This window comes from Mixophyes fleayi, chromosome 2, assembly GCF_038048845.1.
Source record: "Mixophyes fleayi isolate aMixFle1 chromosome 2, aMixFle1.hap1, whole genome shotgun sequence".
Classification (NCBI taxonomy): domain Eukaryota; kingdom Metazoa; phylum Chordata; class Amphibia; order Anura; family Limnodynastidae; genus Mixophyes; species Mixophyes fleayi.
This window is the reverse complement of record NC_134403.1, coordinates 68983817-68995861: the sequence shown is the minus strand read 5'-3', so window position 1 is coordinate 68995861 and position 12045 is coordinate 68983817. Positions and strand designations below refer to the sequence as shown.

The 12045-nt window shown below is 35.2% G+C and overlaps 1 protein-coding gene across 1 annotated transcript; it reads right to left on the bottom strand.

The window, feature by feature from the left end:
• Positions 1-6899: 6899 nt before the first annotated feature.
• Positions 6900-11157, bottom strand: HOXC13 (homeobox C13). The gene is made up of 2 exons (XM_075197993.1): positions 10418-11157; positions 6900-8236 (listed from the first exon to the last, which is right to left on the bottom strand). Exons 1-2 carry the CDS (start codon positions 11079-11081, stop codon positions 7980-7982), a joined length of 921 nt encoding a protein of 306 aa, XP_075054094.1. The 5' UTR covers positions 11082-11157; the 3' UTR covers positions 6900-7979.
• Between the last annotated feature and the right edge of the window lie 888 nt (positions 11158-12045).

Genomic DNA, 12045 nt, shown 5'->3' with positions numbered 1-12045 from the left:
ATGCTCAGCATAGATCTTAAAGGGACATTTGTTAAGATGTTAACAAGTTTATACACAAAATTATGCAAAATAAACAAGATGATGTCCCGCTGAAAGATTAAGAATACAAATTCCATTTGTACTTGTTGCAAGAATTTGGCATGTTACTCACAAAGAAAAGCAGAGCACAAACTGCAAACGATTAACCCGGCCAACAAACATTAGTCATTTACCTTTTTAAGGGTTAAGAAAATAAAAGCGAATCTCTAAAATGTCTGGGAGACATAATAGGCACACAATGAGCATTCAGTAAAAACAATATAAAAAATCCAGTATTATTAATAATAATAATAATAATAATAATAATAATAATAATAATAATAATAACAATAGCAATATCATTATATATATAAAAAGTGTATGCATACAAATATATAGATATTTATATTATTTATTTATATTATTATTCATTTATGTAATGTAAACATAATTACTCGGGAGGTAATAGTTTATGATAGTTATGTTCAAAATTTTAAAGTTTTATTTATTTTCATGTCCTCGAGATATATAAAGACTGCAGACTTATTATTTAGAAATTAAATCTCTGTGTATAAAGTATTGCATATCAAGCATATAAAATAGTCCAAGTTCCACCTTAAGTCAATCCAGACACATTTCTGCAAGTGATGCTAACCCTATCTTGTAGCTTGTAAATGTACATGTAGTTAAACCATCTTATTTTGGCCAAAAAAATTCTTACATTGCATGGTCACATGTTGCTAAATAATATTCCGAAATAAACATTTTCTGTACAAAAAAAAAAAAGAGTAAAAAACTCCATCTGAACTCCTATCAGGGGCTGCGTAAACAATATGCAAAATTAATATTCTTTAAGAACTAAATGGACCATGGCCTCATGCTGGAAATATGCTGACCGGTCAAGAGCAAAGACAATAATAATGCAATGGGTGGCATGGTAGCATGGTAGCACAATAGTTAGCATTGCTGTCAGTCAGCACTGGGGCCATGAGCTCCACCCTGACTAGGGCACCCATCTGTGTTAAGAATGCATGCTCCCCCTATGGTCTCTGTGGGCTTCCTCCGACAGTCCAAAAACCTTCTGGTGAATTATTTATTCTCTGATGAAGCTTGATGTAGTATAGAATTTGGACTGTAAGCTCCATTGGAGCAGGGACTGATAGGAATGATTAAGGATTCACTGTAAAGTACTGCATAATGTACACTTCTATAGTTTGTTCATTCTTCCCAGAAAATACTGCATAAAACAGCATTAGGTTGTAAATAATGTTTGCATGGTTATCTGGCGTTAAACTTGTGGAGACTTAAATACCAGACAAAAACGTGAAAACCCAAGTATATTTCTTTAATTGCCAGGAAGATGCCATAGGACGCAATGGACTGTGCTGGATTAGATCTGGCAAAATAATTACAGCAACGTTTCTTGTGAACAGAAGCAATTTATTGTGTTAACTGAGCAAAGTTTATTCTTTTAAAAAACTTCAGAGTGGGAAAAATGAGAAAATAAAATGAAAATTTGACGCAATAAACATTTTAATAAATCAGAGTAGTTGAAACTTCAACTACTCCAAAAGAAAAAAAAAATATTGAATTGTTTGAGATGTGGCTAGTTGGGATGACGGACAATTGTTGTTATTTCCTTTTAGTAGAATTGTCTCTTTGTTCCCTTCTATTTAAATTGAAAATTACACATAAAAATAATTGTTACAATTTTGGAAATAAAGTAAACCACAATCATGTCAATTCGGCCGTGTTATTCTAGGAATAACGAGGCCTGTACACTATCACCGTTACTACCATAATAGTGCACAGTATTACCGTTAGCACGGTAATTTTATTGCTGATTTTTGCTCACTGTCCTCAGGGCGGCGAGCAAAAATCCAGGTTAAATTTACCGTATTAACGGTAATACTATTAGCGCAGAGTTATTCCTAGAATAACGTGGCTGAATTAAATTGACACCAAAATGTTAGCTGTAAGAAAAAAAAACACAGTCTATAGATTTTTGCCCAGTTTAATTTGTTGTTATAATAAGGGGAATTTAATACATTTGCTTGGTTTACTGTCAGGGATTTCTTTATTTTTTCACTAGAAGTTGGTCTTCTGTCCCAATTATTCTTCTTTCAGGATCAATGAGACAGGGAGAAAACTGTTTTGAAGGATAATAACCCAACCCGTCCTAGGGATCAACAGATAAATTATTATCTCAAAAAAAAATATCTTTCTAATACTAGTCGGCCTACATAGTTTGAAAATTAAATATTATACAACAACCGCTGTAACCTGTGCTTTTCAAGCTCCAGTCACATATGTTAACTATAAAGAGTATTAACCCCTTCAGTACCAAGGAGGAGTGGGAATCCGGCAACTACATCGCAAATGTGCTGATTGCAAGTCCCAATCGTTCAAAGCTCACAGAGGATTAAATTAAGAGAAAATTAAGTTTGCCAGTCCCGAACTGGTATTTCCTGCCGTTAGGGGCTGAGGTAGAGGTAGGACAGAATGGCATCATTGGGTTGGTCCCCTCTTTTAAATGACATGGCCCCTGAGACCATATGTGGATCACCAGACAATACCCCTTATACTACAGAAATCATTAAGTTATCCAGGGATTGGAGAGGCACCAGGGATTGTCCAGGGATTGGAGAGGAACCCTCAATTGAAAGAGGATAACCCCTCTTTCAAATGGTGTGCCCCCTTAGTAGTCATTGCCAGACAATAACACCATACACTACACAACGTGTTAATAAATCCACAGATGGGGGATTATATTGCCTAGATCCCCACCATCCCAGCTTCAATAAACTCAGGAGGAGCTTCATGTAATGCAGTGGGTTGTCTGGTTCTACCCATATTACATTTTATGTATTTCATTCAAGAGAGTGTAAACAAGCAAAACAACAATGCGTTATTATTTTGGGTAGATTGTCTTTGTTGTGTCAGGAGGTGTAAGCAAACTAATTATATTTTCTGAAAATTCAGTCTTCTGAAAAAACAAAACAAGGCATAATTTATGTGGGTACCTCATAATATTGACTTTGGGATCTTACAAGCCCCAAAAGTGCCAAAATAGGATCAGCACAGGGGTGTGTAATAGCGTCAGTGGGGAAGGGGTTAAACATAATAAGAAGATTACAAAAATACACAAGGTCCTAATTGCTTTCATACTGATCTCCGATTCAGAATCACTTCTAAAATCTTTATAACCTATAGTAATAGTAAAGTAACCATTTTATAACACTCAAATCTAATTATTTCTGTCATAGCTAATCCCTTACCACATATATTTTTGTCACTTAGGTATTATATATATATATACAAATACTAAAACCAGAGTTATTTTTATTTTCAAGCTACATTGATATATTTAGAATATAATATTATATATAACATTTTTTATATCAGTGTAGCCTGTGGTTTACATGCTGAAGTTATATATTACTATTATAAAGCTATATATATATATATATATATATATATATATATATATATATATAGTGTATATTAGTCTGTATATCAATATGTATACTGATTCTGATATCAATGTAGTCCGTATTTCATAAGCTCCAGTCATATATTTCTAATATACCATTATTTTTACTGACACTGATAGCAGTGTAGACTATATTTTTCAAGTAACAATGATATAGATGTACAATAAAATCATAGGAGGCAAGACTAATACAAGTGTAGTCTATATTATCCAATCGTTTCTATATTTTATATATATATATACTCTATTTCTCATGGACATAAAGGGGCACTTCAGTTTGGTGGCCAATACCCCAGAAGAATTTAAATTTTTCCTATAAAATATATCATTGCATGGAAAAAATGTGCATTTCAACAAAGATTACATACACTGGGCTTCATTTAGAGTCGGACGCAATGTGCGTCTAAGACTTACATGAAAGAGTAGGAGTGGAAGTGTGCCGCAGCTTGGTAGGGTATTATGAGTGGCATGCAACCCCAGTTGCTTCCCATTCGTAATACCCTACCGAGCTGCGACCATTTCCTGTAGCTAACTAACTACTTGCGCCACCTAATTCCTGCCGCACTTTTTCATTTTTTTTTATTTCTGTTCCTCTTGCGTCTTGATCCAACTAGGGTAGTTTTTGCGGGTAGACGCCCATAGTAACTGCATTATTCACGGTCACGCCTACATAACTCTGAGTTACACCCTTTCCCTCGTACTGAGACGCAAGCTGTTGCTGTGCACACTGCGTCTGAAAAGCAGACGGAACTGCAGGGAACTGTTGCTTACTGCGCATGCTCCATCAGTGGAAATGTGCAGGATGCGCCTGAAATGGACTTTGCGTCTGACTCTAAATGAGGCCCTCTGTGTGCACCTCTAAAGCATAAATAAGACTATAGACAACAATCAATAGGCCTTTTGTGTACATATTATAAAAAGAGCTCCAGCTATTACGTCATAGTGTATATAAACTATTTCTATAATGCATAGCAATAACAGTACACTGTACATATTTATGTTCCTCATATATTTACAGTCATTCAATCTACAGTGCAGAAATATGTATGATTATTACCTGACGCAAACACTACATTTCATATTATTGAAATTTAAACGTTCCCTCATACTATATATTATCACTGAATGGTGACTCAGCAAAAATTGTGGCAACTGAAAAACTGTCGTTAACGTTCTAAATAATGAGTAATAAGTTTATGTAGTACTGTAATTGAGAAACTACACATAAGGTGCATTTATATAATATAGTATCTATATAACTGACCATCATCATATATTAGTATTTCTTAGATACATCAAATATATAACATGGCATATTAACCCTGAAAATACCAAACCATGATTTACTGCTATCACTTATCGCAATACAAAATCATATTGCATCAATCACACCAGATTTATCTTGGATTATAGTCTGAAATATATACACAATTCCAAAGTAGCTTTCAAGAAAGACAGAAATCTGGAAACATCTAAACCCCTATACTTATAATAAATTATGAGCAGTATCCCTATGCAAAGTAGGGCAGTCTAATATGATCATTTACATGCCTGCTATCTTATATACTCGAAATAAAAGTACTTCCCAGCAGCCCCTCAGTTATTCCTTGTACATAATTTAGCAGAAAACTTGCTGGGGTGAAATACACCTTAGGTAGAAACAATGTAATGCGCGTTTAAGAGCAATAAATCAGCTCTTTTCTCAAGGCGTCTGCCTGAAATATGCTCTGTCTCCTGTCTGTGGTTGTAGGAAATGCAGCTTGTGGAAAACTTACTGGAAATGAATATTGCTCTCAAGCAGCACTGGGCATGTATTCTGGGAACCTTCAATCAATGCAGTCAACAATTGTGTATTGTATGCTCTTACAACAGTGACAACTATCATCGTGACAGTACAAATGACTCATAAAGGGTCTATCTGCAGCGTACTTCCTACACACCAAAAGAATCAACATTCTAAAAAGTTTTCTGTTTTGTAACATCCATCTATAAATATTTCAACACAATTGCTCGGCATTTTGTTTATATAGATAGAGCTGCTTATCTAACACCACAGCACAGACATTATATATATATATATATATATATATATATATATATATATATATATATATATATATCAGTAAATTAGTGATTGAATAATAAAAACACGAAAATATATAAATGCTTAATGACTGTAGACAGGCAGGAGGAAGGTTTGGGTTAGGTTGGGTTAGGTACAAACTGTTAAATATCAGGATTTGTTTCAGGGTGTGAGTGCTGTCACCGAAATGCTTTATTACACATCAGATTGGTGAATCACCTCTGCAGATATATACCCCTTGCTTATTTTCAGCTATTAGAAGTCACTGCATAAAACATTTTAATTGCACATAATAATTATTTCCTCGCTGATTCAATAGAGAACATCGTTACTTGCAAACACTGCCTAACCTAGATGCTCCCCACTCGCAGTGATTAATGGGTGTTATTCAAAGGCACAGTCCATCCGATTAGCGATATCCATATTGCTTTATTCGAAACTGATACCATTCTTTTATATGCGCGAATGTCCTATGAAATTAATGCATTAATGTAATAATTCGCGGGTAGATTGCAAAGGCATTTTGAATCGCAGAGTCACATACACAACTTTAAATTATCTAGTAGGATGCAAAATTTTATTATATATATATAATATATAATATAATATATATTATATCTAAATTTTATTATATATATATATATACATATATATATATATACATATATATATATATATATATATATATATATATATATATATATATATATATATACACATATACATATATATATATATATATATATATATATATATATATATATATATATATATATTATAACGTGAATCAAACTGACAACAGCAGGTAATATTATATTATCATGTCACACACTTACACGGACGTATATATATATATATATATATATATATATGCAATGTATAATTTCCTCATTTAATTAACGTGCCAGAACTTAATGATACTGACTATAGTAACCCAAAGTTAAAGAGGAAATGCTTATGAATTACTAAATAAATTAGGTACATTTTAGGAAAAATTTAATCATCAGACCTAAACTTAACAATGGTAATCTCGGTGAAGAGGGGAGAATCAATTAGAACAATTACTATATATATATATATATATATATATATATATATATATATATATATATATATATATATATATATATAACTTATAACGTAAATCATACTGTCAAACAGCAGGGAATATTATATTATTTTGTCACGCTCTTACACGTACGACCCAATGTACAAAAAGTTACTGGCTAGGTTTGACTCACTTTCTTTTTTACCCTCAAACTCAGCACCTGAAAATGTACGCCAAGGCAATACACAAACAATAGGTACATCAAGCCAGGTGATATTTATTTCAAGAAATGAAATTCTTCCATTACAGATAATATTCAGACACCACAATACTATACATTATACACGACAAAATAATAAAAATGAGATCTATACAGCATACCTTGTCCACATCCTGTTTTCTGGACACATGTAGCAGTGCTTAAGACTGGCATTGAGTATATTCCATACCAAAAAAAAGGAAAATAAAACAACGTGAATCTTTAGATACAGCAAATATTATAGGATAACTTCCAATCAATGTGACTGAAACAAAATTCATACTTCCCAAAAAATGCATAAATGTATGTAATGTCTGCCCCGTGTATCAGTAATTGCTGAATAACTCATAATACTGATGGTGTAAAACATAACAGGAGAGTAAAGAGCAATTTCCTGGTCTTTCTCTGAACAATTGTATTTCTGCCCTACAAAATAATAATTCTGTGGCCACAAAATAAGGTACTCTAATGGATATTTATATTTCTATGAAGTCTCAGTGTTCTAAAACAGAACGTTGAGATGTTTTAGAGAGGTTAACCTATAAAAGTACCAGGGACGCATTACAATGTGCTGCTAGTACGCTGTAGTTTAAATTAGGAATAGAAATAGTTTTTATGAACATACATGAGCACAAAACTGTTATTTTTTTGTAATTTACAAGATATTCAAGCATACTCAACAAAACAGATGCACCTTAGAACGTATGTTATATTATTAGACAATTCATTAAGACTCCAGAAAATGAATGATACGAGCAAATGTCTTATGCCATCAGGGTTGTCGATGACAGTGACAGAACCATGTCCCGGAATATGATTAAGAGCTGATTGTTTAAAATTTAAATATATATGTATATATTTTATATGCACGGAGCATACATCAGACTTCTGTATATTCACAGTTGGGGGTGCAAGGAGAAGGGTGGATATTGGGGGGTTCTGGGACCAGTTGTAAATTCTGTCACTTGCATTCCATTCCTATATTAAATAATCCATAGTTCACTTGGAGAAATGTCTTATACATGGGAATGAGATAAATATTTGTTCGGGTGGGGAATGGTTAGGGTCCCCCCTCTTGTCAGGTATTATGGAGATGAGAGGTTTTACATTTCGTGATCACTTTTTTTTCTTTGACTCTTCGGTTTTGAAACCATATCGTAACCTGGCGCTCAGACAGACTGGTGCTGGTGGAAATTCTCCGTCTCTTCTCTTTGGTAATGAATTTGCTGGCTGCATATTCCTTCTCTAGTTCCTTCAGCTGGAGTTTGGTGTAGGGGACCCTCTTTTTCCTCCCTCTGCGGTAGCTGCTAACCTCTGGCTGGAGGGGCACCACATCTGCAGTAGACAAACAGGATATTGTTACACTACAGCCCACAGCCATTCCCTGGCATTCCCGGATGTGTGCTACGTTCTTACCAAGCTAGCCCTGGTATTCCTCCCTCAAACATGGATCTTGCCTAGGCAGATAGCAGCCCCAATAAATCCCCCCTGACATCTTTAGATGTGCACATTAGTTAAACACTTATACACGTAAAACGGCGCCTGAATTTATCATCTATATCAAGTTCATGCACATATCAACCATATTTCAAAGCTCATGGGCTTGAGGAACACAAAATGGAATTGGTTATGCACATGGGGTGTAGAATTGTCACTTTATTGCCTTGGACATCAGTAATGTTCAGGCTGCAGGTGCTCTGACAGATGACGTGTTCCTCTGTATTACACAGGATACTGGCACCTGGTCTTTTACAGAGAGACTAGGGGCTTATGTAACAGCTGAAAAGACACTAATAGTTTCACCCTTCACCAATTCTGACAAAATTACTTGTAGTCTTATTAGAAGTGTGTATTTAGTATTACAGCCATGCTGATAGGATCTGTGTCTCTCTTTACTGAGATTCCAGTGTTTTGGTATATATTGGTATACAATTGCAATAGCATAAGAAAGAATATAGCAAAATATAATCATAAAGACCCCAATTTGACTATGGAGGACACATATATCTTATAATACTGTTGGTTGATTAATTAATTGTAGTTTTGTATTTTAAATTTGTGTTCACTATGCATATTCAGGGAATATTCTGAGCTACTTAATGGAATACTGCAAAACAATTGCAGCAATTATTATTCATAGATAGATAGATAGATAGATAGATAGATAGATAGCCAAATTATAACATATGAAATATATGTATCTACCAAGAGTAGTCCTCACGCACAAAACAATAAGTCTATCTATCTTTCTATTTAGCTGTCTAATGTATAACACCATAATTGTGGTCTTACACGTATCTTAAACACACGCAGAAAATTCTAGATTCATAAAATGACATATGTGTTTGAATAATACATATTGCATGCACATGCAGTACATGATTTAGTGATTTGTAAAAAATATGCACATACATACATAAAAAATATAAACATACATACCCACATACATAGAGAAGAAAATACAAAAGAATAGATAGGCAGTCAAATAGATAGATAGATAGATAGATAGATAGATAGATAGATACAATATATACAATAGTCATATATAAATTAAATTAATTAAATAAATATAGATAATATGCTGTTTTCGCTTAACATGCAACCAACGTTAAATTTATGATAAAGATAACAGATAGATAGATAGATAGATAGATATATAGATAGATATTAATTTTAATATATGTAGTTATGCACTAGTAAGTCATAATTTAATTCCACCAGTAGGTGCAGTGTTTTGGTATAGAATTCTACATTTCACGGCTGGTATATAACTGGTATATCACTTCCTGGTTAGTAGAGCACGTTTTGTGGTTTAAAAATTGTAACTTATTTCATAAAATGCATAATATTTTATCGGAGAGGATCATCAAAACAGACAACACACGTAGTGCCTTACACACAGCTGAGACCGACGAATAAATCATTTTCCAGTGACTAATGAGAAGTGCAGGGTTCGCATGTTCTGTAGTCGGATCCGATCTATTTAAATTAATGTGCATGTAAACATGGTGAATTGCACAATACAGCCTAGTTCACTAGAAATGCATTACACAGTTTACAAGTAAAAGTACTGCCTGCTGATAAATGTCTCCCAAATGGAAAAGGGAATAAAATCATAATGTTTGGCTATGAATATCAGTGTAACGAGACTGATTGTGTCAGTTGACACCTACATATTTAATTGCAGGCTGGGAGATTCCTACACCCCGGAACAAGACTGAAAGCACCTCTCTGCTCCTACATGTTAGTGAAGATCAGAAAACTATAGCAAGGGATCAGCAAATGGAACCTGACTGTCAACACAAGAGAAGCTCTTGTAGCAGACAAAGAAACCATTAATACCTAAAATATGTTGATGTGCTAGAGGAAACAGATGCCTGCTTGCAGATACAATTATACGACATGTCCATACAATAACAGTCAAAATATACCACAGCATACTGGCTGACTGCAAGTAAAACTATACGATCCACTCTGGGAAGGGGATTCTGTCATAGGGTTTGCTGACAGGGTTACCTGGGAAAGGTGCTTTCCATAGATGACTGGGCTGGGATTGATCTTTAGAGCAGTAGACCTGTCCGTCCCACCCGTTAGGAAGTGCCCAGTGCTGGTAGCCCTCCATAGAGATGAGAGTATCATGCCTAGGTTCCGGGTGACTACTGATCCCAGGGACTACTGACATGTCCAAGTAGCCAGGGACAGCCTGGTAAGAGCTGGCAAAACTGGGGTAAAATGCAAATTCTTTGGCCCTGGAAGAGAAATCCTCGCTGGGTAACGAGTTGCTGGGCTCTGGGTATTTATCAGTAGGGTGGTAGGAGCAGGGTTTCTGGTGCAAATTGACGTTGTGAGATTGAGACAACCTGCAGCCGTAGTAACTGCTTCCAAACGGGTATGCATAGCCCAGAGAGGCGTTGGATGAAGACGTGGGTCCTGGGCATTGCCTGCTAGATTCTGGAGAGGTAATATCCGTATACACAGGTCCTTGGTGGGTTCCGATGGTGCTGGAATGGCGCCCCAATGCTGGGTGAGAAATAAAATCCCTGCAGTGAGTGCTTGAACAGTTCCCACTCAGTCCCTCCATGTCTGGGCTTTTCTTGTGATTCTTTTCATTCGGGCTTGTTTCATACACGTACATCAAGGTATCCGCCCAGTGTGGATGCAGGATCAGGGAAGTCGTCATAGCATGGTCTGGCCGTGCTTTTTAAAAGTCAGCTTCCCAAAAGAGAGCCACCTAATTCCCTACAACATTATTGTCTAGGGACGCGCATGCGCAGTGAGGGCGTTGGGGCAGGTCTATGGGTCGGCTTCATTAAGAAATCTGCCTTCTGCCAGTCACACGTGATCCCAGGCTAATAGACAACAATGAGTTCGGCCTTGGACACGTGACCCCTCCCTGCACAGCCTGTTCCAGCACCACACTGGACAGACTAGAGGCTCTTCAGGAGAGGACCCTTAAAGGCGAAGGGTGACACCCACTGATGGCCACGAAGAAAAATAAAAGACTTTTTTTTTTTGGCCGACCCAGAAATATTCTACGGCTTAAATATCCAACAGAAACATATGGTCAATGGGTAATTCATTATTCTATCTATGCCAACCCAATGGCATGTGCCATGTGCCGGGAAAATGATACTTTCGATTTATATTAGTATCGAAAACAAACGTTACTATTTTGTAACAATTGTTGTAGCTATAGTGCTTGGAAGCGATTCGTAGAAAGGGGTTAGAAAATACAGAACTTTTAGCGTCTGCTTGTCACAGATTAACTTTACTTTGCAAAAGTTGTATGCATGCGATTGTGTGTTTTTATGATCACAGAGACCACAGGCAGTCACACAGGCATATATGATGTATTTCTGGAGTTATACTATAAACGTCCAATCTTTATAATTTGTTATGTTTACTCTGCGACTATGCGTGTGTGCGTTATATATATATATATATATATATATATATATATATATATATATATATATATATATATATATATATATATTAAAATAAATGCTTTTATTCATTGCATTGTTCATTATCCGCACATCATACATTTCATAACTTACTTGCATCCTTTTTGCCCATCTATAGTGAAGGGATAACACATTATGATTTTCGTCTATTAAAACTCTGTTTATAAATATAAGGAT